At 36.0% G+C, this 27,257-nt stretch overlaps 1 protein-coding gene across 3 annotated transcripts in view; it reads left to right on the plus strand.

Annotated features, from left to right (window-relative positions):
- The first annotated feature begins 13,959 nt into the window (after positions 1–13,959).
- The window catches only part of LOC101433001 (sulfotransferase 1E1), a 40,787-nt gene continuing 27,489 nt past the window's right edge, over positions 13,960–27,257 (plus strand). Inside the window, exons 1-2 of one of the 3 annotated variants that reach the window (XM_004477550.5) lie at positions 13,960–14,107; positions 18,339–18,491. In XM_004477550.5, coding sequence (XP_004477607.1) covers positions 18,350–18,491 — 142 coding nt within the window. In that variant the 5' untranslated portion in view covers positions 13,960–14,107; positions 18,339–18,349. Of the gene's footprint in view, positions 14,108–14,620; positions 14,812–18,338; positions 18,492–27,257 lie in introns of those variants that run through there. The other 2 variants (XM_004477549.5, XM_004477551.5) reach the window with 2 other exon arrangements.

A 27,257-nucleotide genomic window follows, 5' to 3' on the forward strand; every position in this document is an offset into this window, starting at 1 on the left:
TTTTTATCTGCAAATATGAATGCTCTGACATTGCCATAGAGCCTGAAGAAAAATGTTTTTGAGGTTCCTAATTAAAATTTATATATAAATGTAGAAAGACAGTCTATGTTAAGAGTGATTGATGAAATCAGCAAAAGTGAAATCCTTTGCTACTTTAGTAATTAAGTTACTTGAAACAAAATCAAGATAGACTGAACTATCAGGACATTAAGATATTTCCCTAAAGTTGATTTATTCTTTTTCCATCATAAACTCATCAACACATATATAAATCTTGATTCAAAAATCACAAATTGCAAACAACAATTTATAATATCTCCTTCATATATAAATCTTGTTGTGATATAATTTGGCATTTTTCTCTTTTAAAAGTAGAGAATAAATATTTGAAGAAGTTTATCTCATGGATATATAGCTTCTAAAGCTGAACACATTTCTCTCATGGGGTACTCTTGGATCCCAAGAGTACGGAAGCAACTTCAGAAAAGGAACTGGAAACCAAGTGAAAAGCTTTGTTTCTCACCCTGTATGGTTTCCTCTACTCCTTGACTCTCAAAGCAAATGGAAGTGGGCTTCTTAAGTTTCCTGATTGACTTATGTATTTAAGAAACCAACCCAAAGAGATTTAGAAATTTCAGATTCAGTTTTCCAATTCAAAATCTGATTAGCCCAACCTAGGTAGAATATCTGCTTCCTCCTTGATCATCTGTGACCAAAAGAAAAAGGTTAATATTACAAATTTAACTGTTGAGATTCCAATCCTGCAGAATTCAGAACATACCCTAAAAGAGGTTCATTAGCTCCAGATATTGTGATAAACCGTTTGGATGTATCATTGCATGTTATCTTCCGGAAACCCTATAAAGTAGTCACTATATGAACTGTATTTACAGATAGAACCCACAGAGGTTATATAAATTACTTAAAGTCACACTGTTTAAGAGACGAAGTTGTCCTACTCCAGAATCAGGGCTTTAGCATACCATCCCATGATCTTCTTTGGAAATCTGGGTCATTTTAAATTCATGGCTCTGATAGTGTGACTTAATCTGGGAGTAAGTTTTTTTTTGTTTTTTTTTTTAAAGGTTGTACTGGGGATTGAACCCAGGACCTCATACATGGAAGTAGGCACCCAACCACTTGAGCTACATCAACTCTCCAGGAGTAGCATTTTAAAAATCTAGAGGAACAAATGATGCCACTCCTTTCAAGTAATTCTCCATGAATATTGTTTATCATAACCAGGCTTTTGATAAGTATTGGACAGCAGAGAAATCAAGGCTATTATCTCCAGCAAGTTAAATCTAATTTGTTCTTTCCTGATTGATCAAGATTCAGAGGCAAGCATGGACAGAAGAAGTAGTATGTTCTAAAACTCTTAGCACAGAAACAGAGCATGGATCTCTTCCTGTCCCCTCAGACCTCTGCACTCAGTAATTTGCTTAGCCAATGTTCATTTCACACATATTAAAAGAAAATTTTAAGAAGTTTTGCAGTTTACAAAGCAAGTTCACAAATATTTTAGTATTTGGTCCATGCCACATAGTGACAGGAGATCTGTGTTGCTGTCTTTTATTGTAAGAGATTAAGCGTAGTTAAAATAACCATCTGAACTGCTTGCCTTATAAAAAGGCGACAAAGCACTCTCACTCAGGTTCAGACTCCTTTCATTTCCTTGTGTTGTTTGGTATTTTACAGAAAGCATTGTGAACTTCAAGGGGAACAGAAACTAACACTTGATTCCTCCTCTTAGTGTATTCACAATCTAGTCAACATTACAGTATTACAATCTAGACAGAACATTCTGTATAACACTACTGGTGTAACTGTTCTTCTGAAATTTTAAACTGCCCTTGTTAGTCCATGGTTAAACCCAATCTCCCTCTTCTCACCAGTTCTAAACTTTTATAATCCTGTTCCTCATTCCTGATCACATATGCCCTGTGTACTTGATAAAAGAAGTTGTTTTTTTGTCCTGTAGAACTGTCTTCTTTTTAAAATCTGTACAAAGATATATGATTCCTAGATCACTTTAGTATCCCCTGTGTTTCTAAAATGCAGACTTCATCCTTTATAGTAACACTTATCACATGTGACATGAGATATGCTAATATGATCATTATTATTCAATGCTTACCTTCAGCAGTAATCTAGAGATTCACAAAGCAGGAATCTGCAGGTCTTGTCTATTACTGGTAGCCCCAGCAACTTGGAACATATTAGCACATGGTAGACACTGAATAAATATCTATTTTACTGATAGAGGATTTATAAATAAATACAATAGAGCATGGATGCACTTAATAAGGTATCTATAAAATGTATGTTGAGGTTTGAAAGGGATAAATTATTTCCTATTAGGGTTTCAGAGTAAGAATCCTAGAGGAGGTAAATAAACAGGAATATAGAAATAAATGGGAAGTCCCTGAGGCAATGAAGCCCAGAACAGAAGAAAAATGTTTAGTCTGCTTTATCAGGATGGGAAACCTATCTATTTCTCTTCTGAAAGTCAGTATAAGTAATAAAGTAACAAACTTCAGTTGTATGAATGGTGTCGATGGCAATTGTAGAAGGGAGTGAAGGTTAACTAGTTTTTCTGACCTCAGGATGATAAAGCATGATCATTGTTACTGAGGAATCTGAGTTGAGGCATACTATGATCAGAACTGCCTGAATAGTTTCCAATTATTGTGTAGTTGGCTCCTGAAAACTGACAGTCAGGACCTAATTAGTGGTTCTGTTCCCTTTGACCTCCCAAGTGATGATGGCGATTATAAAATTGGAGTGAGACATTCTCTGGTAAGTGATTCAGTACCCTTGGTTTTATTATTAGCTTCTTTAATCCAGTGTTAGAAAAGGGATTATCAAAGCCATTGTCAATGTATAGAGTATAGATCTTTGTCTTTAATTCTTGTTAACTTTCTACTAGGTATAGTCAAGTAAGGCCTTGGGGAACATACCTGTAGTCAGGTTGATTTTTACATTTCCGTGTTCTTGGAAATTTTTATTTTCAGACCTCAAATCCTTTGCACAAAACTTAAACTCAGAGAATGAATATCTTGCACATGAAAGGAAATATTTTCAAGCCTAATATTACTTTTTCTGAAGCTCTTTGCAAAGATCACATTCCCATGCTCCTTAAAAATCCCGATCGCCCTTGGACTAGGGTTACATGATTCAGCAAATAAAAATACAGAATGCAAAGTTAAATTTGACCTTTTCACACAGTTTTTGCACTTTTTGTATTCATTCAGGCTTGTTTTACTTTTCAAAACACATCTCACTGAATGGTACCACAATACTTTTACAACTTGCTATGTGTATACTAGTTTTGTCCCACATATCTCCATATTAACCATTTTATTTTAGGACAAAATACACCTTATAACATTTCAGTTGGCATTCCCACAAAAACTTTTTACCTTTTTCAATATTCACTTAACTTTTACATCCCATTTTATTTTAGGACAAAATACACCTTATAACATTTTGGTTAGTATTCTCACAAACTTTTTACTTTTTTCAATATTCACTTAAATTTTACATCTTTCACTTTATCCTTCTCTTTTCTTTCTTTCTCTCTTTCTCTTTCCTCTTATAACATTTCAGATAATGTTCCCACAAACTTTTTTTTTTTTTAAAGATTTATTTATTTATTTAATTTCCCCCTCTCCCCTGGTTGTCTGTTCTTGGTGTCTATTTGCTGCGTCTTGTTTCTTTGTCCGCTTCTGTTGTCGTCAGTGGCACGGAAAGTGTGGGCGGCGCCATTCAGCGGCACGGAAAGTGTGGGCGGCGCCATTCCTGGGCAGGCTGCTCTTTCTTTTCACGCTGGGCGGCTTTCCTCACGGGCGCACTCCCTGCACGTGGGGCTCCCCCACGCGGGGGACACCCTTGCGTGGCACGGCACTCCTTGCGCGCATCAGCACTGCGCATGGCCAGCTCCACAAGGGTCAAGGAGGTCCGGGGTTTGAACTGCGGACCTCCCATATGGTGGACGGACGCCCTAACCACTGGGCCAAAGTCCGTTTCCCATCCCACAAACTTTTTATCTTTTTCAATATTTGCTTAACTTTTACATCTTTCATTTTATCCTTTCTCATTTTTCTTTCTTTTTCCTTCCTTTCTCTCTCTTTCTCTCTTTTTCTCTTTTTTTCTTTTCTCTTTCTTTCTCTTTCTTTTCCCTTCCTTTCTCTCTCTTTCTTCCTTTTTCTATCACTCTTTTTTCTTCCTTTCTCTCTTTCTTTCTCTTTCTTTTTTCCTTCCTCTTTTTTCTCTTTCTTTTTCCCATCCTCTTTCTTTCTCTCTTTTTTCTTTTTCTCTTTTCTTTCTTTCTCTTTTTCTCACACACTGGAACAATTACAAAATGCCCACTGACACTGAACAAACAGACAAACACAAAAACAGTTCCAAATCTTTTAATTTAGAATTTCTTCATTGCTTCCTTTTATAATTCAACATTTCTTTTCCAGTTTTCCTCCTCTTAACTTCCTTCTTAATCTCTTTCTGTCCCCAAGTCATACTTACTTTATGATGCCATGCTTGAACAAATGTTGTAGTTTAGATACTTTGATGTAAAGCCATTCTAGTCTTCAGAAGGAGATCCAGCCATGCAGTTTCCAGCATCCATCTCTCCATCTGCATGACTGGAGTTTGGGGTTCCACAGGAGCTTTTGTCATCTCTGGGCATTCATGGTATGGCTTTATCCAAAGAGCTGGTACCCACACAGGATTTTCTATGTCTCCTGGGGAAATACAAGCAAACCCTCAAGGACTTCGAAGGCTCTCCAAACCACTCAGGGCTCTGCACCGTTACACCAACCTTAGTTACACTTGAGGCAATCCTTCTTCTCTTCAGGTCCTTTTTCTGGTGCCAGTTGCTGTGAGCCTTCTTCCCTTCATGCCCCACATTGGGTGCCAGTTGCTGCGATCGGCTCACAATAGGTTGGCTTGAAGGGAAAGAAATAAAAGGATAGATGGGAAGTGGACTTGGCCCAGTGGTTAGGGTATCCATCTACCACATGGGAGGTCTGCGGTTCAAACCCTGGACCTCCTTGACCCGTGTGGAGCTGGCCCACATGCAGTGCTGATGCGCACAAGGAGTGCCCTGCCACACAGGGGTGTCCCTCGCATAGGGGAGCCCCACGTGCAAGGATTGCACCCCGTAAGGAGAGCCACCCAGTGTGAAAAAAGTGCAGCCTGCCCAGGAATGGTGCTGCACACACAGAGAGCTGACACAACAAGATGGCGCAACAAAAAGAAACACAGATTCCCGTGCCGTTGACAACAACAGAAGTAGACAAAGAAGAAAACGCAGCAAATAGATACAGAGAACAGACAACTGGGGTGGGGGGAAGGGGAGAGAAATAAATAAATAAATAAATCTTAAAAAAAAAAAAAGAACTAAAAGGATAGAGAGACAGAGACACAAGACAGGAGATAAAGATGGGACCAGGGGACTCACAGCTTCAGGAACTGAGAGCCTTGACCCTAGTTTCCACCTTGTATTTACTGGAAACTACTAAAAAACTGTTTGCTATTAGAACTGAAACATCATCTACAACAATAGAGAACAACTGCAACATCGAACAACTGCAACATCTACAATAGAACAGGTGTAACATTTACAATAAGGAACAGGTAAGCCAATTTCTCACAACATATAAATCTATGATGTGCATGATAGAAATGGTGCTCTGTCAGATCCTTGCACTTGACCTGTACAACAGTACTCATAAACCCTTAGGTTATTAGATTAGGGAGCATCCTGGAAAGTCATCTAGCATAATACTCTTCCCAAGCGAGTAAGACAACTAATCTTCAAAGACAGCATCACAATGAACCATACCTCTGTTTGCCTCTGATTCAGTTTTTGGGCAATATAAAAGAGCAGTGACACTGGTGACCTCTAGGGTTAGGTCATAAGAAGGGTTGCAGTCTCTTTCTGGGACAAGGTAGGTCTCCATGTGAGAAATCTGGCTATCCTGAGTCCACCATTGTGTGAGTACACCGAGATAGCTACACAGAGAGCCCACATAGAAGGAGAGAGGCACTGGCCAGCTCTCAGCTGTTTCGACCATCTCAAATCAAGGCCAAACATGACAGAGAAGAAGCCATTTTAGATGTGTTAGCCCCAGTAAACACAAGAATTGAAGTCCCAGATGTCTCACCCCAGCAAGTGGCCCCAGTCATTTTGAGACATTTGACCCACCCTAGAAATGGCCTCAGGCATAGTGGAGTAGAGATACATCAATCCTGTCATACCCCACCTCGTTCACAAACCTCTAGAAACGGTGACCATAATAAATTAGGTGTTGCTTATTCCAATACATTTTGGGGTATCTTATTACATACATAACTAAAACAGGGAGGAATCCATTTCATGTTATTGCTAGATAATACTATGCTCTTCTTTTTGTTTTGTTTTTTTTAATGGAGAAGTTGTGGGTTATAGAAAACTCATGCATAAAATACAGAATTCCCATATATTGACACCTTGTATTAGTATGATACATTTCTTAAAATTGATGAAAGCACATTTTATAATTGTACTATTAACTGAAGTCCATGGTTTAACTTAGGGTTCACTGATTGTGTTGTACAGTTTCATGGATTTAAAAAAATATATTCTAATAAAATATATATATCCTAAATTTTTCCTTTTTATCACATTCAAATATATAGCTCAGTGCTAATAATTATATTCACAAGGCTGTGCAACCATTACCACCACCTATTACCAAAACTTTTCCATTGTCCCAAGTAGAACTTCATAAATTTTAAGCATTAACTCCTTAACTCCTATACCATCTATCCCCTCATAACCTTTATTCTAGATCCTGGTTCTTTGAGTTTGCTTATTCTAATTATTTCATATCAGTAAGATCATATAACACTTGACCTTTGTGTCTTGGCTTATATCACTCAACATGGTGCCTTCAAAGTTCATTCATGTTGTCACAGGTATCAGAATTACATTCCTTACAGCTGAATAATATTCCATTGTATCCATGTACCACATTTTGTTTAGCCATTCATCCATTAATGGGCACTTGGGTTGCTTCTATCTTTTGGCCATTGTGAATAATGCTGCTATGAACATGGTGTGCAATTATCTCTGCTTTCAATTCTTTTGTGTATTTTCCTAGAAGTTGTTTTGCTGGATCACATGGTAATTCTATACTTAACTATCTGAGGAACTGCCAAACTGTTTTCCATAGCAGCTGATAATTTTACATTCCCAATAGCAGTGAATAAGTGATCCTATTTCTTCACATCCTCTCCAACACTTGTAAACTGTTTTTTTGTTTTTTTTTGTTTTTTGATAATAACTATTCTAGCGGGTGTGAAATAGCATGTCATTGTGGTTTTGATTCCAATTGCCCTGATGGATAATGATGTTGAACATATTTTCATGTGCATTTTGGCCATTTGCATATCTTCTTGGTAGAAATGTCTATTCAAGTCTTTTGCCCACTTTTAATTAGGTTTGTTTGTCCTTTTGTAGTTGAGATGAAGCATTTCTGTATATATTCTAGGTATTAAATCTTTATCAGACATGTGATTTACAAATATTTTTTCCCATTGTGTAGTTTGTCATTTTACTTTCATGATAAAGTCATTTTAGGCATAAAAATTTTTCATTTTGATGAAGTTCCATTTATCTATTTTTTCTTTTATTACTTGAGGTTTGGGTGTAAAGTCTAAAATGCCTTTGTCTAAAACAAGTTTCTGAACATGCTTCCTTATGATTTTTTCTAGGAATTTCATTGTTCTAGCTCTTATATTTAGGTCTTTGATCCATTTTGAGTTCATTTTTGTCTATGGTGTGAGATAGGAGTGCACCTCCATTCTTTTGCATATGGAGATCTAGTTTTCCCAGCAACATTTTTTTCCAACTGAGTAGCTTTGCCCCTTTCCAAAATCAGTTGTCTATAAATGTAAGGGTTGATTTTTGAACTCTTCATTCTATTCCATGGCCTATGTTAATTAACAAGCTATAGCTCAGTTTCCCCTGATATGCATTGGGGAAGGCTAACCCCATCCCCCATAGGTCTCCATGCCTAAGGGCACGTCACTTCCCAACAGGTTAAATAAAGAAACCACATAGAGATGGGAGTAAAGGGAAATGGAAACCTTCCCTACCTGCATATCAGAGGGAGATAAAATCCCTACTGATCAAAGAAACATCTGCTCCTGCAGCATTCCAAGAAACCATAACTCCCTAACGCACTATCTTCTAGTCACTATCAGGGAAGTTTTCACCTCTAGGGCTTCCTATTGGTTCCTAAACTTCACTGGGACCCTCATCCCCCTCCCACCAACTATCATTTCCCCACCTAGGAAAGTTCTGTATAAATTAAAATCCACCACTTCCAGGAGTGGGCTGAAGCCTCTCTTCAGACCCCCACCATGCTGGTGGGGGGGCTCAAGTCTGTTCTTCAGATCCCCTCTGTTGGGAAAGCTTCCCAATAAATTCTTTCTCTGCCCGTGGTCATATTGGTCTCCATGTTCCAGTAAGTACTGTTTTTCTCTAACAGTCTTTATGGTTATCCTTGTTCAGGCATCATGGTATTTTGATTACTGTGGATTTGTCATAAGCTTTAAGATGGGAAAGTGTGAGTCTTCCAATTTTGTCCATCTTTTTCAAGATGGCTTTGGCTATTCAGGGTCCCTTACTCTTCCACATAAATTTGATAATTGAATTTTCCATTTTTGCCAATAAGGTTGTCGAAATTTTGATTGAGATTGCATTAATTATGTAAAATACTTTGGTAGAATTGGCATCTTCATAATACTTAGTCTTCCAAGCCATGACCAAGGAATGCCCTTTCATTTATTTAGGTTTTCCTTGATTTCTTTTAGCTATGTTTTGTAGTTTCCTGCAGGCAATTCCTTCACTTTCTTGATTAGATTTATTTCTGGATATTTGATTCTTTTAATTGTTATTGTAAATAGAATTCTTTTCTTGACTTCTTCTTCCAATCGTTCTTTACTAGTGTATTGCTATGGTTTTCTAATAACATTTCAATGAATATTTTTAGGATGTATTAAGATGGAATCTCCAGCATTCTAAATTTTGTCTCTCAGTCCTTTTTATACCCTCTGAAATTTCATATAATAAGTCTATGTGTTCTTCATATTAAATAAAATAGAGATGAAGTTAGCTATATGGGGCAAGGCAGACTAACCTGAGAAAAACAATCCAATTAAATTACCATGCACTGGAAGATACAGGAATTCCATCAGCTAGGCAAGCTTAGGCACAATTCAAAGAATCATTTGTACCAAAAGATTTGCATGGCTTCTTGGAACTATCCAAAGGATTCTGAGCTAGAACTTATTTAGAAATCAAGTAGGTTAGTTTGGAAACAGCATTATTTTCCAGGACTCTTTAAAGCAAGTTATTCTGTGTTCATTGACAAATTGATTCTACATTATATATGGAAAAGAAAAAACTCAGAATAGAAATACTAAACTTAAGAAGTACAAAGTCAGAGGATTGACATGACCCAGTTTGAAGACTTACTAGAAAGCTATGATAATGAAAACAGTGTGGTACGTGAAAAGAATCGAAAAATATGTCAATGGGACAAAATAAAGAGCCCAGAAAAAAAACTCACACAAATATAATTAGTAGCTCTTTGACAAAGGAGCAAAAGAAATTCAATGAAGAAAGAATAGTCTTTTCAACAAATGTTCTTAGGTTAACTGAAGATCTGCAAGCAAATAAGTGAATTTATATAGAGATCCTATAGCAATAACAAGAATTAACTCAAAATGGGTCATAGATCTAAATGTAAAATGCAAAATTATAAAACTTCTAAAAGTTAAAATAATGGAAAATCTATGTGACCATGGGTGTGATAATGAATTATTAGATACAAGACCAAATGCACAATCCATGACAGAAAAAAATTGATGCTGGACTTCATTAAGATTAAAACCTTCTACTCGGAAAGACATTGTTAAGGGAATGAAAAACAAGCCACAGAGTGGGAGAAAATATTTTCAAAATACATATCTAATAAGGGATTTGTATCAAAATTATATAAAGAATTCTTAAAATTCAACAATAAGGAAACAAACAATTCAATTTAAAAATGAGCAAAAGATCTTAACAGATACTTCATCAAAGACTATACAGATGGCAAATAAGTTTTGAAAATGTTCAACATCAAATGTCATTAGGAAATTGAAAATTAAAACAAAAATGAGATATTACCTAAACATCTATTAGAATGGTTAAAACAAAACAAAAAATTGACAATACCAAATGCTGTCTAGGATGTAGAGCAACAGGAACACTCATTCATTGCTGGTGGGATTACAAAATGGCAATGCCAGTTTGGAAGAGAGTTTGGCAATTTCTTACAAACCTCAGTATAATCTTACCACATGAACAGCCACATGCTCTTAGGTATTGTAGCAGTTTGATATAATTGATGAATTCCAAAAAGAAATGTTGGATTATGCTTGTAATCTGCTCTGTACCTGGGCATGATTGTGTTATGATTAGAACGTGGCAAAGGACAGAGTTGGGGCTTTTAATGTTGATTGAAGTTTTGATCTTGGAGTTTGATGCAGAAGAAAGACTTAAGCTGGAGCTCCGGAAAAAGAAGCCAGTCCCAGGAAGAAAGGAATCTTGAACCCAGAGAAAAGCAAGCCCCAGGAACATAGGAACCCAAGAAGCCTGAACCCTCACATATGTTGGCAGCCATCTTGTTCCAAATAGACTTTGGTGAGGGAGGTAACTTATGCATTATGGCCTGGTATCTGTAAACTCCTACCCCAAATAAATACCCTTTATAAAAACCAACCAATTTCTGGTATTTTGCATCAGCACTCCTTTGGCTCACTAATATAGGTGTCTATCCAAATGACTTGAAAACTATATCCACACAGAAACCTGCTCATGAATATTTATAGCAGCTTTATTCATAATTGCCAAATCTGGAAGCAATGAAATACCCTTGAATAGGTGAATGGATAAATAAACTGTGATGCGTAGTTTTCTCATATAGATTTTGTACATATTTTGCTAGATTTATACCGTTGATCTATGTAATGAACAATGTCATATTATTCAGCAATAAAAAGAAATGAGCTATCAAGCCACAAAAAGATGGAAAAGACATGGAAGAACCTTAAATACATATTGTTAAGTGAAAGAAGCCAGTCTGAAAAGGCTATATACTGTATGATTGCAATGATATCACATTTTGGAAAAGGCAAAGCGATGGAGCCAGTGGTTGATGGAGGTTTGAAGGTAGGGGATAGTAGGAATGAATAGGTAGAGCACAGGGTTATTTTAGGGCAAAGAAACTCTTTTGTTTGATACTTTAATGGTGGATACATGGCATTTTGCATTTGTCAAAACACATAGAACTGTACAACACAAATAGTGAACCTTACTGTAAACTATGGACTTTAATAACAATGTATTGATATTGGCTCTTCAGTTGGAACCAATGTGCCACACTTATGTAAGATATTACTAAGGAAAACTGTGTGTTTGTGTGAGAGAGAGGTATGTGAAAACTCTTTGTACTATCTGCTTAATACTCTTCTAAAAATCAAAGTCTGTTAAAATATTTAGTCACGTTACAATTTATTATTCCCCTAGCAATAGTGAAATCTTGTCATTTATAAAACAAACACTAGGATCCTCTTACTTGACCAAAAGAAGCAAGTGTGTGATGTATAATAAAAGGTAAAGCTCAAAGATGACACATAAGAAATAGCCATAATCTCAGGACCATTTAGTCATGCAGCATGTCATCCCCATATTTAAATATTTTCAGTCTTCTGGGGAATTACAACAGTCCAACACCAGATCTGTTCAAATCTGAAAAGTTAAGATCAAAGTTTAAAAGAGTAGGTATTGATCTGGGATATTTTTCCCCTCGATTGAGTAAACAAAGGGGGAAAGGTTACATCACGGACTATAGAACATTTTGTTTTTCCCTGTGGACTCTTAGCTCATGGGGAAGGATGACAGTGGAGGTAGCTGTTTTATCTACTGTTTGATTTTTATTTTATTTTATTTTATTTTTATTGAAGTATATCATTCATACATGAACACACATAAGCAGTAAATGTATAGTAAAAATTGTGAACTTACAAAATAAACATACATAACATCACACAGGGTCTCGTATATCACCCCACCACCAACTCTTTGCATTGGTGTGAAATACTTGTTACAAACTATGCTAGAGTATTGCCAAAATATTACTACCAACTATATTCCTTATCTTACATTTGGTGTATTTTTCCCCCCAACCCATACTATTTTTTAAAAATATATTTTTATTACAGATATTGTGAACTTACAAAACAATCATACAGATGTGTATACTAGGCATGCAAGGCTGCCTACTGTTTGATTTTTATCATCAAAGTGAATCCTTATCATTTGGAAGATTTTCCAAGGCTGAGTATGTTTTGAATCATTGTACTTGTCAAAAGCACATACAGAAGCATTAGTAATATTCCTCCATTGTCAATTGCTTGCATGTGAAAGACAGCAAAACTGCTGGAAGATCAAACCTGCTTAAACTAGCTTATGCTTATATCTGGCCTTTTTGGTTGAAAGACTTTTTGCTAAACAATAAAGGAAGCTTTCCAAGTCCAAATAATTAAAGAGTGAAGTGATGCCAAAGGGTTAAAAAATATGGTCCATATTAAGTTTGGACAGACTGCATAAATCCAAATAATAACCAAATCTAAATTTTAGCCCCTGGTTACTCCTGCTTTACCTGGATTTTCTATCATGAAAAGCCTTACATCTCAGAAACTACTTACCTCTTCCTTATTCTTTAAGTAAGGCTGGATATTGTTGTCTTCTATAACAACAACTATTATTCTCCTAACTTCTTATCTGTCTTGACCAAATCAGCCAATTTGATTCAGTAAATGTATGTTTAATGTTTAGCCTGCTAGTTGCCAGGCAGTGTACTAATTATAGAGAAATATCCTATCTTCAAGCTAATTAATAAGTGAACTGTAGATTAAATGCTATTTAAGAACAAGTGAAAGGTTTGATGGGACCACTGCAAGGGACTCCCAATTTAGTCTTGCAAAAGTCAGGGATGGCTTCCCAGAGGAAGTACTATGTAATTAATATTCAGAGAAAAATGAAAACTAGCCAGGCTATGATGGGTTGGAGATATTGGTGGTGGTAGAGAGGTGGGAGTAAGAGAGAATTTCCTCAGCTGAAGACAGTACATGTGCAGAAACATAAAGAGAAATGTGGAGGATTTGTGGATTCCACAAACTTTTGGACTTTTCTTTTTCTCATTCTTTTGTTTAAATTCTGACAGTATCAAAGTTTCCCTTATCTGGAAAGTCTGCAATGTATAAGCATGTAACTAACAGTGGAAAAATAATCCAAAGGTGAGTGACGTTTGCATTCTTTGTTTAGCTGTTATCAGTTTTTGCTTTTCAAATCCCCTAAAGACTAGAAAGGAAAATATTTTACGTAGAAGGTATTTTCCAATTGACTTCTCAGGACACAACCAAATACTAAAAACCTTCTATGGCAGTTCTCTAGGGCCACACCTCTAGATCCAGGGTCCTTGAAGCCCTCCAGGTACTTCCTTCTTTCCTCTCACTTCTCTAGCAAGTTTATTATTTTAAAGGTCAACCCAGTCCTATCATTCAACAAATGAGTACAGGGCTCTCCTTTACCAATGTCTCTTGTGTTTTGCTCCAGGCCCCGTCCCCCTCCTCTTCCTATTTACTTCTCCCTCTCTCTTCCCAAGCCCCTGATGGCTGTTGGGAAATTTAGGAATTTGAATGTGAGCCAAAGAATGATAAATAACAGCAGAGGCTTTCCATATCTCTATATGAATGAGCTTGACCTTCGGTATGATTTTATATTTTTGTTACTCCATTGCGTCACAGCCTTCATAAAGCCAAGCCCCACAAATTAATCTCCACCTCCTTTTCTGTATTCAGAATATAAACTCACAAGAAACATTACAGATGCACAAGTGGTTCTTATCTTTTCATGTTTTTCTTTCTGGTAACTTAAAAATTGAATGGGGAGTTGAAGAGAACTAAACTTGATCAATCAAGTTCTTTCACAGGATCATCTGGCCAGGTTGTATGTTTGTGTTTATTGGTATTAATCTTCAGGTTTTAGATAGAGAAAATATAGAATGTGAATTATATATTATAAAGCTGTTAAAATATATGGAAAATAAATTCTTTATTGATATTTTAGTTAATAATGTCATGCATTTAAAGTCTTTCAAAATTGTCACTGAAAATAATATCTTAGATTTATATAGTGCTTCACTGTTTAAAGTACTTTAACATAAAACTACTTTTTAAGCTACCTTTTAAGTCCTGACTCTGGACATGTTCTCCATTTTACTGATGAGAGAATAAAGCAAGATAGGTAGGAACAGGAAGAGTGAAGATTGTCTTCTGGTCTGTTTTTCATGCCTGTGAAATAGATCAGAAGCAGTCTATCAGTACTAAGAGCTTTGTGAGTATTACAGATACCTTTAAGCAACAGACTTCAGATGAATACAAGGTAAGTCCAAGGTCCTTGGGAAATCTTTAACAGGTTGGTCATCGATTGGGCATATTGCCTTGTTTCGTTTTGTTTTAGTTTAGTATAAGAATCCAGAGTAGAAACTAGAGAACTCAGAGAGACTGGATCTAACAATTATATTTAACAAATATTTCTGATCACTTACTTTGGAACAAACACAGAGATGTGGTTGGGATAGAATGATGTACCAGAGGATAGTCTCTGGTCTCAGCCATTTTACCCAGACCCAGTCTCTTCATCTGTGCCATGTAAGTTGTCTTTATTTTTTCACTACGTGCTTTCAAATCATGAACTCAGTGTAGATTTGAGAATAAAGAGTTCTCTTTGCACACACTAGAATGTTAAAAATTTAAGTCACAAGGAAAAGAGTGCTGGTTTGAGTAAAATACAGGGCATAAGATTCAGAAGAATATATACTAAAAGTGAGAGTGGTGGAAATATGGGCAACACGAAATATTTAATTAGGAAATTTATATTATATTAAATCATAAGAAACTGATTTTTTATGCATCAAATGTGTATCAGCAGCATTCATGATTCAAAACAATATATATATATATATGTATATATGGGCAAAAGGAGAACTTTCCCTGGATAATAATTGTCAAAAATTGTGCTACTTGAAAGGAAGCCAAATAATAAACTAATATTTAAAGAATGGTTCAGGGAGGAAATGTGCAGTTAAAAGCCAATTCATTCCTTTTCTCTAAATTTTGTAGACACATTGGCAATCAAATCTCTATTCATTAAGTATATCTCCATGTTTCTGTGTAGTCCTTTTTATAAAGGAAAAATAATTAAATTGTTTTTATACTACTTTCTATTATATAACTACAGGACAGATTTAACTATATGCTTAAGATCATATATATTTTTTCCTCCAGTGAATATCTGTCCTTATAAATCTGTCTTGTTATAAGATAAATTATTTCTTAAGGTTCATGTCTTCCCTGAAATCTAGATAAATCAGAGTTTGCAAGTTGTACTAAAAAGGACAAAATATGGTATGTCATTTTTTTCTGAGACATATACTTACATTTTTATATATGTATAGCCTGGAGTTGTACTACACATACTGTGTTAAAGCCTGCTTTATTCATTTAACAATATATTGTTTCTTTGGCAATGAATACTTTCCCACAATATCATTTAAGCAGTATGTGATAGAGGCATCACAATGTGTCTTCTCTATTATTCCACATCTTGCTGTTAAGAATTTTTCGGATTAAAAGTAATCCTGTGATGAGCATCATTAACTACACATGCTTTGTACAGCACACCTCTGGTTATTTTCCAAAGAGACCCCTATAAGTAGAGCTTCTAGATCCAAGTATATTCTTAGAGCTTTTTCATTTTAATGATTTTTTAACTACAGAAATTACAGGTTTACAGAACAATCATGCAGAAAGCAGAGTTCACATGTAGCCTTCCCCACCCCATTAATGACACTTTGCATTAGTGTGGTAACTTTGCTACAATTGATGACAGAATATTACTATAATTGCTCTTAACTGTAGTCCATAATTTACATTAGGATTCACTGTTTGTCTTGTACAGTTCTATGTGTTTTTTTAAATTTTTTTTTCTAGTAACATATACACAACTTAAAATTCCTCCTTTGAACTGTATTCAAATACATAATTCAGTGGTGTTAATTACATCAACAATGTTGTGTTATCAACATCCATTACCAAAACTTTTCCATAACACCAAACAGGAATTCTTTACCAATTAAGCATTAACATCCTAAATCTATAATGTTTGATTTGATACAAACTTAACACTTCAATAGCTTACACATACACAGTTGCTATACCCCTCCAGCACTCCACCATTTTTTGTATTCATTACCACCTATGTTTTTGTATATTGTATATCCAAAAACATAGACCTACTGTTACTTTTTATGCATTTACATTTTAGCACCTGTGAGAAGCAAGAAGTGGAGTTACGTACTAAAAAAATACAATACAATAATACAGGCCCTTATAATTACTCAAATGGGTACCCTTACTGGAAGATTTTATTTCTTTATGCCCCTTTGATCTATTGTCTAGTGTCCATTCAGCCTAAAGAACTTCCTTTAACATTATTTGTTGGCCAGGTCTTATGGTTGTGAATTCCTTCAGCTTTTATTTATCTGGGAATGTCTAAAATCTCTCCCTCATTTTTGAAAGACAATATTGCCAGATATAAAATTATTGACTGGGAACTATTTTATTTCAGCACTTCAAATATTTCATACCACTGTTTTCTTGCCTCCAAGATTTCTAATGAGAAATAAGCATTTAATCTTATTAGGAATCCCTTTTTTTCCCTTGCTGCTTTAAGAGCTCTCCTTGTCTTTGGTATTCCAACAGCTTGACTATTATACTCTATGTGTGGGTGTGGTTCTTTTTCCATTCATCCTGTTTGAGTTCTTTGGTCTTCCTGAATGTGTATGTTCTTGTCTTTCATTATATTTGGGATGCTTTGTGCCATTATTTCTCTTTAATATTCCTTCTTTCCCTTTCTCCCTTTCTACTCCTTCTTGGATTCCCATAATGCATCTATTGGTACTCCTGATGATTTCCAAAGATCATTTAGGCTATGTTCTCTTTTTTCATTTAATTTCTGCTCCTCAGTCTACATCATTTCAATTGTATTGCCCTCAAGTTCATTCAGTCTTTCTTTGTCCAGTTACAATCCTCTCTTGAAACACTATAGAGAATTTTTCATTTCAGTTTTGTGGTCTTCAATGCCTATATTTCTGTTTTTTCCCCCCAAATTTCTGTGTCTTTATTCATATTCTTATATTGTTCATTCTTTGTATTCCTGCTATCCTTTAGTTCCGTCTCCATGATTTCTTTTATCTCCTTGAGTATATTCGGATCATTTCCATTTTTTCACATTAAAAAAAAATTTAGTCTTCATCCAGTATGTCTAAAGTCCTGTATTTTCCATTGAGGTTTTTTGTATTTTCATCTTGTTCCTTAGGGGGAGGGCATGATTTCCTGTTTCTTTGTCCTGTGATATTTTGATGCATATTGTACATTTTAATATTTTGAAGTATTAACTCTGGGATTTAGTCTTTGAGGTCTCTACTCCTTAACTTCATATCCAAATAGTAATGTCAGAGATTCCTTTAGTGCCAGGAGCTAACAAAAATTTAAAAACCAATGCAAAAAAACAAAAAAATGCCTTTCACAGTCTTTCCAAATTGACTCTTTATTGGCTGGTGCTCGTATCAGAGTTTAGCCTCTGTGGGAACCTAGAGCCTGGCACCCCTGAAGTCCTCAGCATGTAGCTGCCTGCATGACCTAGGCTTAAGTTAAAGGGTAACAACCCTCCCCAGAGAGGAGAGAATGTATAGATGGTATCGTAAACTATAATCTTCCCAAATCATAGATGTCCTTGGTAAATGTCCTTCCTACGAGCATAGGTAAACCCTCATCAGACCCCATGTGTACACTTCACATCACCCTAACAGAAACTCTATTCTCATATCCTATGGAATGACCTTGTTCTGAAACCCCTTATATCATCCCACATTTTTCTCATCACTTTGCAGAGTGCTATCTTCATTCTCCGAACCACAACCATTGAAGAACTCCTATCCATAAGTTCCAATAAACCTTATGCCTGACTAAATGCCAGATTTTCCAAATACCTTTACCACCTATGCCCAGTAACTAGGAAGTGCTAGATAGCTAGGAAAACCTTAATAAACATAATTAATTGGTGTTAAAATATTTTACACCACATGCAAAGCAGAAAACTTATCTTTTTCTTTCAGTGTTCCATTCTATGATGGATTCCTCCTATTTTGAAAACTTTACTGAAGTCCATGGGATTATAATGTATAAAGAATTTGCCCAATATTGGGATGATGTGGAAGCATTCCAGGCGAGACCAGATGATGTTGTCATTGCCACTTATCCCAAGTCTGGTAAGTCTCCTGGTTATATTGGAGCTGTTCCTCTTTCAACTAGAAATGGTAACTACATTTAGAAAGGTAAATATTAAGGCTGTTCATTTCTTACACATTCCAGCTAATTTCACTTATTAAATAAGGCCAAATGTATTAGTTTTGATATAGAAAAATATCATATTATGGCTCTATTCTGTGACCACAGTATGTGTTTATAACCTTAAGAGTACTTTAACAAATTGAGATTGTTGGCCATATTGGAAACTGTTTATTATTGATGGATAAATATAGAACCATTACTAAATTGTAAAACAACAATTTAAACTAGCACTCTGTATTTAGCTTATATCATTAATGTCAACTTTGCCTAGACAAATATAAACACTTTAGAGTGATCTTAAAATATAGATGTGATTTTTAAAGCAATCTCATTGTGGTATATTCATATGACATATAATCAATCCAAAGTGTATAATCAGTGATTCAGAGAATAAACATAAAGTTGTGCATTCATCACCACAATCCATTTTAGAACATTTCATTACTACAAAAAGAAAAAAAAAAACCATACCTCTGAGCAATTACCTCTTAATCTCTCTACATTTTCCCAGCCCTACATAACCACTAATCTAATTCTACTTGTACATATCTATTTATATTTATATTTTATACAAATGGAATCTTACCATATGTAGTAATTTGTTTCTAGCTTCCTGCACTTAGCATAATGTTTTTTGGAAGTTGTAATTTTTAAAATTAGAGTAGTTGTAGGTTACATAAAAGTAACAAATACATAAAATACAAAATTCCCATATACCTCTTATTGTTGATCTTTGTTACAGTTGATGAAAGAATACTAAAATATTGCTGTTAACTGTAGTCCACAGTTAGCATTAGGTGTATTTTCCCATTTACCACCTTATTATTCACATCTCTGATAGTGATGCACATTTTTTATAGTTCCTAAAAGAAACATTTAATATTTGTACTATTAACCACAGCCATCATCCACAACAGGGCTCACTGTGATATACAGCCCTAAGTTTTATGCTCTGGTTTTCTTTCTTATAACATAAATGTCCCGTTACTTTCCTTTTCAACCAAATTCACACTCATAATTCAGCACTGTTAATTATATCACAATAATATGCTACCATTACCTCTAACCATTTCCAAACATTTACAATCAAACTAATTATAAATTCTACACATATTAAACATCAGCTCCCCATTCTCTACCCCTGTCCTATCTCCTGGTAATCTTTATTCTAGATTCTACTTCTGTGAGTTTGCTATAAGCAATATTAGTTTATATTAGTGAGATCATACAATATTCGTACATTTGTGTTTGGCTTATTTCACGCAATGTAATGTCTTCAAGTTTCTTCCATGTTGTCTCATGCATCAGGACTTCATTCCTTCTTATAGCTGAATAATATTCCATCATATGTATATACCACATTTTGTTTATTCATTCATTGGTTGATGGACACTTGGGTTGTTTCCATCTTTTGGCAATTTTGAATAATGCTGCTGTGAAAATCTATGTGAAAATGTCTGTTGTGTTGCTGCTTTCAATTTTTCATACTTCTAATGGGATTGCTGGATCATATGGCACTTCTATACTTAGCTTTCTGAGGAACTGCCAAATTGTCTTCCACAGTGGCTGCACCATTTTACATTCCCACTAGCAGTAAAAGAGTGTTCCTATTTTTTGACATTCTTCCAAATACTAGTAGGCTTGTTTTGTTTTGTTTTTTTAAACAGTGGCTATTCTAGCTGGCATGACATGATATCTTATTGTGGTTTTGATTTGTAGTTCCCTGATAGCTAATGATTTTGAGCATTTTTACATGTGGTTTTTAGTTATTTGTATTTCCTCTTTGTAAAAGATGTCTATTCAAGTCTTTTGTCCTTTTTTTCCAATTGTGTTGCTCATCACTTGATTGTTGAGTTGTGGGGTTTCTTAATATATTCTGGATATTAAATCCATATTGGACATGTAGTTTTCAAATATTTTCTTCCATTTACTAGGCTGCCTTTTCACTTTGTTGACAAAGTCCTTTGAAACACGAACCCATTTTCCATTTTGAGGAGGACCTATTTATTTATTTTTCCTTTCATTGCTTATGATTTGGGTGTAGAGAATAAATAACCATTGCCTACCACAAGATCTTGAAGATGCTTCCCTACATTTTCTTCAAGGAGTTTTATGGTCTTGACTTTTATATTTAGGTCTTTGATCCATTTTGAATTGATTTTTATAGGGTGTGAAATAGAATTACTCTCTCGTTCTCTTGGATATGGATATCCAGTTCTCCAGCGCCATTGTTGAAGAGACTATTCTGCCTCATTTGAGTGTACTTGGCAGCCTTGTCAAATATCAATTGGATTTAAACATGCAGGTCTATGTCTGAACTCTCAATTTGACTCCATTGTTCAATATATCTAACCACTGTTGCTTTGCAATATAGTTTAAAGTTAGGAAGTGTGAATCCTCTAAGTGCATTCTTCTTTTTTCAAGATGTTTTGGACTATTTGGAGTCCCTTATAGTTCCAATTAAATTTGATGACTGGCTTGTCCATTTCTGCAATGTAAGCTGTAGGAATTTTGATTGGTATTGTATTAAATCTGTAAATCAATTTGGGTAAAATTGACGTCTTAATGATATTAATCTTCTAATCCATGAACATGGACTTTCTTTCCATTTATTTAGGTCATCTTTGATCTTTTTAGCAATGTTTTGTAGTTTTCTATGTATAGGTCCTTTACATACTTGTTAAAAATTTTCTAGATAGCTGATTCTTTTTGTTGCTATTGTAAATGACATTTTTTTCTTGATTTCCTCCTCAGATTGCTCATTATTAGTGTATAGAAACATTAATTATTTTTGTGCATTGACCTTATAGCCTGCCATTTGGCTGAACTTGTTCATTAGCTCTAGTAACTTTGTTGTAGATTTTTAGGGACTTTCTATGTATAGGACCACTGCATCTGCAAATAGTACTTTTTTTGTTTTTTATTTTATTTATTTTTCTTCATTTTTTAAAAATGTTACATTAACAAAATATGAGGTCCCCATATACCCCCCACCCTCCTCACCCCACTTCTCCCATATCAACAACCTCTTTCATAATCATGGGATATTCATTGCATTTGGTGAATACATTTTGGAGCACTACTGCACCACAGGGATAATGATGTACATTATAGTTTACACCTTCCCCCAGTCCACCCAGTGGGCCATGGCAGGACATACAATGTCCAGCAACTGTCCCTGCAGTACCACCCAGGACAACTCCAAGTCCTGAAAATGCCCCCACATCATATGTCTTCGTCCCTCTCCCTACCCTCAACAGCTACCATGGCCATTTTCTCCACATCTATGCTACATTTTCTTCCATTACTAATCACAGTAGTTCCTCAGTAGGATATCAGTAAGTTCACTCTCATCCATACTCTATTCCTCCATCCTGAGGACCCTGGGATGGTTATGTCCACTCCACTTCTAAATCAAGAGGGGGCTTAGATTCCACATGGATGATGGATGCAATTCTCCTGCTTATAGTTGTAGGCACTCTTGGCTCCCTGGTGTGGTGGTTGACCTTCTTCACCTCTGTTAGCTGGCCGGCATTTTACCTATTCCTTTCTGATTTGTATGCCCTTTATTTTTCTTACCTAACTTCTCTAGTAGAACTTCTAGTACAATGTTGAATAACAGTGGTGACAGTGGGTGATCTTGTCTTGTAACTGAACTTAGAGGGAAGACTTTCAGTCTATCACCATTGAATATATTATTAGCTCTCACTTTTTCATATATGTCCATTTTCATGTTGAGGATGTTCCCTTTATTCCTATCTTTTGAAATGTTTTTATCAATAAAGGATCCTGGATTTTGTCAAATGCCTTTTCTGCATCAATCCAGATGATCAGTTGGTTTTTCTTCTTCGATTTGTTAATATATATTAGATTGATATTCTTTTGTTGAACCAGTCTTGCATACTTAAGATAAAAACCTACTCGATCATGGTGTATAATTCTTTTAATGGGCTGTTGGATTTGATATGCAGGTATTTTATTGAGGATTTTTACATCTATATTAATAAGAGAAATAGATCTGTAACTTTCTTTCCTTATAGTGTCTTTATCTGGCTTTGGTATTAAGGGTGATGCTAGCTTCATAGAATGAGTTTAGTATTCTCTTATGTTTAATGTTTTAAAGAGTTTGAGCAAGATTAGTATTAATTCTTTCTGGAATGAGTGTTAGAATTCATCTTGGAAGCCATCTGGTTCTGGACTTTTCTTTCTTGGGAGGATTTTGACGACTGATTCAATCTCTTTATATGTAATTGTTCTATTGAGGTCTTCCAGTTTTTCTAGAGTTGGTGTCAGCTATGTATTTCTAGGAATTTTTTGCCCATTTCATCTACATTGTCTAATATGTTGTTATAAAATTTATCATACTATCCTTTTATGATCTGTTTTATTTCTGTGGGGTCGATTTTATTTATTTGCAACTTCATCAAACTGCTACAAACCCTTATTATGAACACTGTGTTTTCATACTGTACATTTGTTAACAGTTCAGCTCATGAGAGAATATTCTTATATTTGTATGTTTCATCACAGTCCATCTTCCATCACTGTGTTATACAGTCCCTTGCCTTGTGTGTTCTACCCAAAGTGTATGCTCAGTGGCTCACACTTTCATCACATAGTACTGCAGTCATTGCCTCAGTAAATCTTTGAACGTTTTCCTTAGTCCAAAAGAAAATCCCCTACTCCCCTATTATTGACCATTGGCATTGATATAATACCTTCTTTGATACTGATGTAAGAATTTTACAATATTGCTGTCAACAATATTCCATGAGTTATATTAATTGTGTTTTCCCAGGCATCATTATATTCTTACTTGTCATAATAACATACATTTGTTCTAGTTCATAGAAGAACATTCTTGTATTTGTTTTATTAACCACAATCCTCATTCACCTCTTGGTTCACTATGTTTCTCAGTCCATAGATTATTTTCTAGCTTTCTATTCAATTGACATTAAATTCCTAGTTTACCCCTTTCAGCTACAATCCCATTTATAAATTGGCCATGTTAGTTATACTCACTATAATGTATTATCATCAACTCTATTCTCACACCTTTATGGTCAAGTTAATTGAAAATTCTACATGCATTAAGCATCAGTACCTCTTCTCATTATTCATCTTATCTCCTAGTAACCTATAGTCTAGGTTTTAACTCCATGCGTTTATTCTTTGTATTTAGTTCATAAAAGTGAGACTATGCAATATTTGTCCTTTTGTGTCTGGCTTATTTTATTTAACATAATGTCCTCACAGTTCATCCATGTTGTCATATGTGTCTCAGTTTCATTTCTTCTTACAGAAGCATAGTATTTCATTGTGTGTGAATATATATTTTGTTTATCCATTCATTGGTTGATGGACACTTGGCTTGTTTCCATCTTTTTTCAATTATGAATAATACCACTGTGAACATCCATGTGTAAATGTCTGTAAATAACAGCTTTGCTTTTTAAAAATTTTATTTATTTTATTTTTCTTAATTTATCCCCACTCTCCAAGATGGTTCTCTCATTGTTTGCTCACCTTCTTCAGGAGGCACTGAAAATAACCCAGGACCTTCCACATGAGAGGCAAGTGTCCAATGAGCTGAGCCATATCTGCTCCCTGTGGGCTGTGGCGTCTGCTGGCTTGTGGCATCTGCTTGTTGCAGTGGAGGTGGCATCTAGCTCATTGCAGTAAAGATGGCATCAAGCTCATTGCATTGGGGTTGGTGTCTAGTTGTTGTGGTGGGGTGACATCTAGCTCATTACAGCAGGGGGAGCATGTAGCTTATTGTGGCAGAGGTGGCATCTGGTCCTCTTCTATTATCAGGCACTGGGACCTGAATCTGGGACCCCCATGTGGTAGATGGGGGCTGACTGGTTGAGCCGCATGTACTTTTTAAGTCTCATTTCATCTGATATAAGTATAAGATTTTGTTTGTTTGCCTGTTTTGGTAATTGCATGCATGGAATATCTCTTTCCAGCCTTTCACATTCAATCTCTTTGTATCCTTGGATCCAAGGTGAGCCTCTTGTAGACAGTATATGGATGGCTTAAATTTTTGTATCTATTACACCAGTCTGTCTTTTGATAGGAGAGTTTAATCCATTAAAATTCAACATAATTAGGGTAAAGGCAGTTCTTCATCCATTTTCATCTTTGGATTTTATCTGTCATATCTTGTTTTCACTATTCTTTTTGCACTTTTAGTTACTTTTACTGATATAATCTTCTGTTCTAGACTCTCTTCCAAGCCTCTCTCCTGTCTTTTCTTTTTAGGCTGTAGCATTGCCTCTAATATTTCCTGCAAAGACAGTCTCTTGGTTACAAACTCTTTCAGTTTCTGTTTATCTGCAATTATTATAAACTTGCCCTCATTTTTGAAAGACAATCTTGCTGGATATAAGATTCATGGCTAGCAGTTTTTCTTTTGCAGTATCTTAAATATATCAGACCATGGTTTCTGATAAGAAATCAGCACTTAATCTTATTAGACATCCCTGTATGTAATGAGTCTCTTCTCTTGCTGCTTTCAGGAGTCTCTGTTTATCTTTGGCATTTGGCATTTTTAGTATATGTCTTAGAGTTGGTCTATTCAGACTTATTCAGGTTGGAGTATGTTGTTCTTCTTGGACATGAATTTCTTTGTCCTTTGGTAGGGTTGGGAAATTTTCTACCATTATTTCCTCAAATATTTCTTCTGCCTCTTTTCCCTTCTCTTCTCCTTCTGAGACAACCATGACACAGATGTTTCCATATCTGTTGCCATCATTTATTTCCCCTAGACCTTGTTTAATTTTTTCCACTCTTTTCTTTGTTCTTGTATGTGTTCACTTTCAGAGACTTTGTCTTCAAGCTCATTGGTCCTTTCTTCTGCTTCTTCAAATCTGGTGTTATATGCCTCCAGGTACTTTTAATTTCTTTTGTTGTGCTTTTCATTACCATAAGATCTGCTATTTTTCTCTGTATGCTTTTAAATTCTTCTTTGTGTTCACCCAGTGTCTTCTTGATGTCCTTAATCTCTTTAGCCATCTCATTGGATTCACTAAGGGGATTTGTTTGACTATCTAAGATTACTTGTCTCAACTCCTTTATGTCATCAAGAGGCTTAGTTTATTCCTTTGTCTAAGCCATATCTTCCTTCATTTTGGAATGATTATAATTTTTTATTGGTGTCTTGGGATCTGATTTACTAAATGTATTTATTTTTGGCAATTTTCCTCTATTCTATAGCTTTCTATTGATTGACTTTATGCTATAGTTCCTTTTTGATACTTGTTTCAACATAATTTGGAGCTTTTTAGTGGCTTGTGTTTGGCCAATCTGAATTTTTTCAGCTCTTTTTCATCTGTTTCTTGTCCTTTCACCCTTGCTGGTTGTGGAAGGATGCAGTTGGTACTCTAAGTCATAGAGGCTGAAGCTGCCCATGTTGTCAAAACCACCAATGAAAGCTTCTCCCACCTTTCTCTTCTCCCAAGGGTAGAGATAGAGCCCCAGCTGCGTGCAGTAATCCAAACTATGCAGGCCAAGATCATTTTTTTGCTAAGAGAGCTTGATGAAGCTCTACACCCCTTCATTCCTTGTTTGGGGTGGGGATGGAGCCACAGTTGTGAACAACATACAAAGCCATGTGAGTCAAAACTGAGTGCAGTTGCCCAGGTAGATTGATGAAGCATTGGCCTCCTTTCTCCCCTGCCAGGGGTGAGAGTGAAGCATTAGGTATATCCTAGAAATCTAGTCAGTGCCAGCCAAAAGCAGCTTCAATTGCCTGGAGAGGGTGAGGGAGCACTGTCCCTCCTCCTCCTCCTTCAGGGGTGGGATGGAGCCACAGATGTACCCAATAATCTAGTCATGCAGGCCCAAAACACCTATAGTTGTCAGTGAGGTCAAGGGAGTCCTGCCGCTTCTGCCCTTCAGGGGCAGAGATGGAACCACAGGAGTGCCCAATGCTCTAGTCTGTGTGGGTTGAAAGTGCCTGCAGTTGCCCAGAGAGGAAAGACCGTCCCCTTCTATCGTATCTGGGGAAGAGATATATCCATAGGTTTAGCAACCAATCTAGTATGTGTGGGGTGAAAGTACCTGTAGTTGACCAGAGAGGCTGCTATAGGTCTCCCGTTTCCCCCCTGCTAGATATAAGTCTGGAACCTAGGCTAGGGTTGCAATCCAACCTGGATGGAAAGAAGGTGACCCCTGCCTTCACTGTGATTTTCAACCAGCTTCACTTCCCCTCAGATTTGGGGTAGATTTAAAATGGAGGCTACCAGCCTCTTTTTGATTTGGACAGATTCAAACTTTATTCTTATTAGGATTGGAATTTAGCCAGGAGAATTTACCAATCAGTTCCTGAAATTGGTGACTGTCTCTGGCCCACAAGTTTTTGGGAAATGGAGCTTCCAATCCAACTAGGGAATAGTTCTCAAGGCAGCTTGCACCTCCAGTAGGGGATGGGCAGTGACCTCTGCAATGCAGAGTGATTTACTCATGAATCTTCACTGCAGATGGGCAGTCTTCTCCTTCTATTCTTCCAAGAATGTTGCAGGATGCTCTTCTGGTCTCCTTGCCCCTCCCTCCAGATAGGTGCTTTAGATTGTCTTCACTGTAGGATAAGCTGACTCTTGGAGTTCCTTACTCTGCTGCCATCTTGTCCCCTCTTCTGCCCCCTTTACATTTTGATATGTATTTCATTTGTCTTGAGA

This window comes from Dasypus novemcinctus, chromosome 1 (assembly GCF_030445035.2).
Source record: "Dasypus novemcinctus isolate mDasNov1 chromosome 1, mDasNov1.1.hap2, whole genome shotgun sequence".
NCBI classification, from domain to species: Eukaryota; Metazoa; Chordata; class Mammalia; order Cingulata; family Dasypodidae; genus Dasypus; species Dasypus novemcinctus.